Genomic DNA, 2,289 nt, shown 5'->3' on the forward strand with positions numbered 1-2,289 from the left:
GGGAGTGTGGATTGGAAAGGGGGAACCGATTACAAGGATCTACATGTGACCTCCTCCCTGGGGGACGAACAACAGAAAAGTGGGTGAAGGGAGACGTCGGACAGGGCAAGATATGACAAAACAATAATTTAAAAAACTATCAAGGGTTCATGAGAGAGGCATGAGCGGGGAGGGTGGGGTGGGGGGGAATGAGGACCTGATGCCAGGGGCTTAAGTGGAGAGCAAATGTTTTGAGAATGATGAGGGCAATGAATGCATGGATTGTGATAAGAGTTGTGTTAGCCCCTAATAAAATGAACTGAAAGAAATTTCTTCTCCAGCACCAATATTTTATAATTTTCTGAACTGTAATATTGTCAATAAAAGGTGTTTAGTGTTGAATTAAAGAAGGCAAAATAACAAACAAACACCAAAAACCGGTTTTAGTGATAGAAACAATGTATGCACGTATCTTGCTGGAAACATTCTTTTAATTGGCATCTTTCAATAATTGAGTAAAATGCCTGTTTTCATTGAGTCAGTAGGAAAACGTCTATCCTGCAGCAGTCTGCGGAAGTGGAGACAGAGTGGGGCTATTTTGGGAGACGGCGCAGGCCAGGTCGCCGCTTTTCTTTCACTTGTACCTGTGGCCACATGCAGCAGGGTTACTGCAATAAGCTTTTGGGTTTTCCCAAGATAATATTCTTCTTCGAAAAGGGAAGTCTATATAGGTTTGTTTTAGAGATTAGAACTAGTTTCCTCCATGAAATGATGTACAAGGGGGGTATTCCCCTCCCCCCCAAATGGAAAAATACTCTCTGGGCAGAGCTTTCATACATAGTACGCATTTCCTGCTAGGTGAGCATCCAGCAACTTGCTCTGAGTTAGTGCACCCAGTGGCATTGCCTGGGAAGATTCACTGGTCACAATTAATTTTTTCATTAAGGCAATTTCGCTCAAACCTCGATTTTTTGATGGCCAATTTCAGACAACAGCATGTGGCTGAAATTTTGTGACGTTGAACACAGCTTACAAGAACAGCGCTATAGGAAAAACTCAATTGTACGAGTAGTTTTGAAAAAGGTAAAATGTTGATTGGTGACAAACATTGTTTTGGATGTCCGTCATCGACTTCCTGAATGGATGAAAATGTCTCTAAAATGTGTGCAGTGGTGCTTGAAGACCGACAACGGAACGTCGAAGAGATGGGGAAGTTACCTGGACTGTCTTGGAGCGGGGCTCAGTGCATTTTAATGGAAAGATTTGGAAGGGTCGCTGGGACATTTGTGCCTCAGGTTCTGACTGACCAGGTAAAAAAGAGTCGAGTGGAAACAATGCTGTGCTTTGAAAGAACCGCTCCAAAGTGACCCAGACTTTTTCATCACTGGTGATGAGAGATGGTGCTATTTTTATGACCCCAAAACAAACATCAGTCAAGCCAGTGGAAGGAAGATGCCATTGTCACCTGGCCAAGGAAAGCTCATCAAGTGAAATCAAAGGTCAAGACAACGCTCATTTGTTGTTTTTTTGATGTGAGAGGGATAGTGCATTTGGGGTTTGTTCCACTAAGTCAGACTGTTAATCAAGCTTTCTATTTAGAGGTTCTGAAAAGACTGCAGAACAGTGTGCTGTGAAAACCTGATTTGTAGCAGTCGGGGAGCTGGTTTTGCCACCATGACAGTGCACCTGCTCACATAGCCATCTCAGTGAGCCAGTTTTGGGCAAAAAACAGCATGACTCTCTAGCCCCATGAACCTTACTCACCTGACCTTGCTCAGTGCAACTTTTTTTTGTTTCCACAAATGAAGAGGGACATGAAAGGACAGAAATTTGATGACATGGAAGAGGTGAAGAAAAAAATGAGGGAGGTGCTGTCAGCCATCCAAAGAGATGAGTTTGAAAAATGTTTCCAAGAATGGAATTGTCTATTTGAAAAATGTAGTAAGTGTAATGGAGAGTACATTGAAGGTGATAATGTTGTTTTGTAAAAAAAAAAAATTAAATACATAGCTTTGAAAAAAATTTATTTTTTTGGTACCCTCTCGTATTATAATTAGAATAATTTATGATGTGTTTTCTTAAAAAGCTCTACACTAATCTTTAACCAATTGCCTTTTCAGGTTCCTATTAGCCTGTCAAATGTAGGCTTTGTTCCTCTTTATGGTGGAGATCAGACCCAGAAAATTCTTGCTCTGTTTGCACCTGAGGACTCACTCACAGGTCTGTTTTCTGTTTAATTTTTGTACAGTGAGAAATTTTTCTTCTGTTAGAAATGTATTAAAAGGTAGCTACATGGAAGCATTTAAAAAA

General features: G+C 40.9%; 1 protein-coding gene across 3 annotated transcripts in view; it reads left to right on the forward strand.

Annotated features, from left to right (window-relative positions):
• The window catches only part of FAM169A (family with sequence similarity 169 member A), a 67,896-nt gene that overhangs the window by 11,366 nt on the left and 54,241 nt on the right, over nt 1-2,289 (forward strand). For all 3 annotated transcript variants that reach the window (XM_004703534.2, XM_045285353.1, XM_045285352.1), the window contains exon 3: nt 2,100-2,199. In XM_004703534.2, the coding sequence (XP_004703591.1) occupies nt 2,100-2,199 (100 nt within the window). The remainder of the gene's footprint in view (nt 1-2,099; nt 2,200-2,289) is intronic.

This window comes from Echinops telfairi, unplaced genomic scaffold, assembly GCF_000313985.2.
Source record: "Echinops telfairi isolate 266 unplaced genomic scaffold, ASM31398v2 ScPeMD7_7469;HRSCAF=8507_1, whole genome shotgun sequence".
Classification (NCBI taxonomy): domain Eukaryota; kingdom Metazoa; phylum Chordata; class Mammalia; order Afrosoricida; family Tenrecidae; genus Echinops; species Echinops telfairi.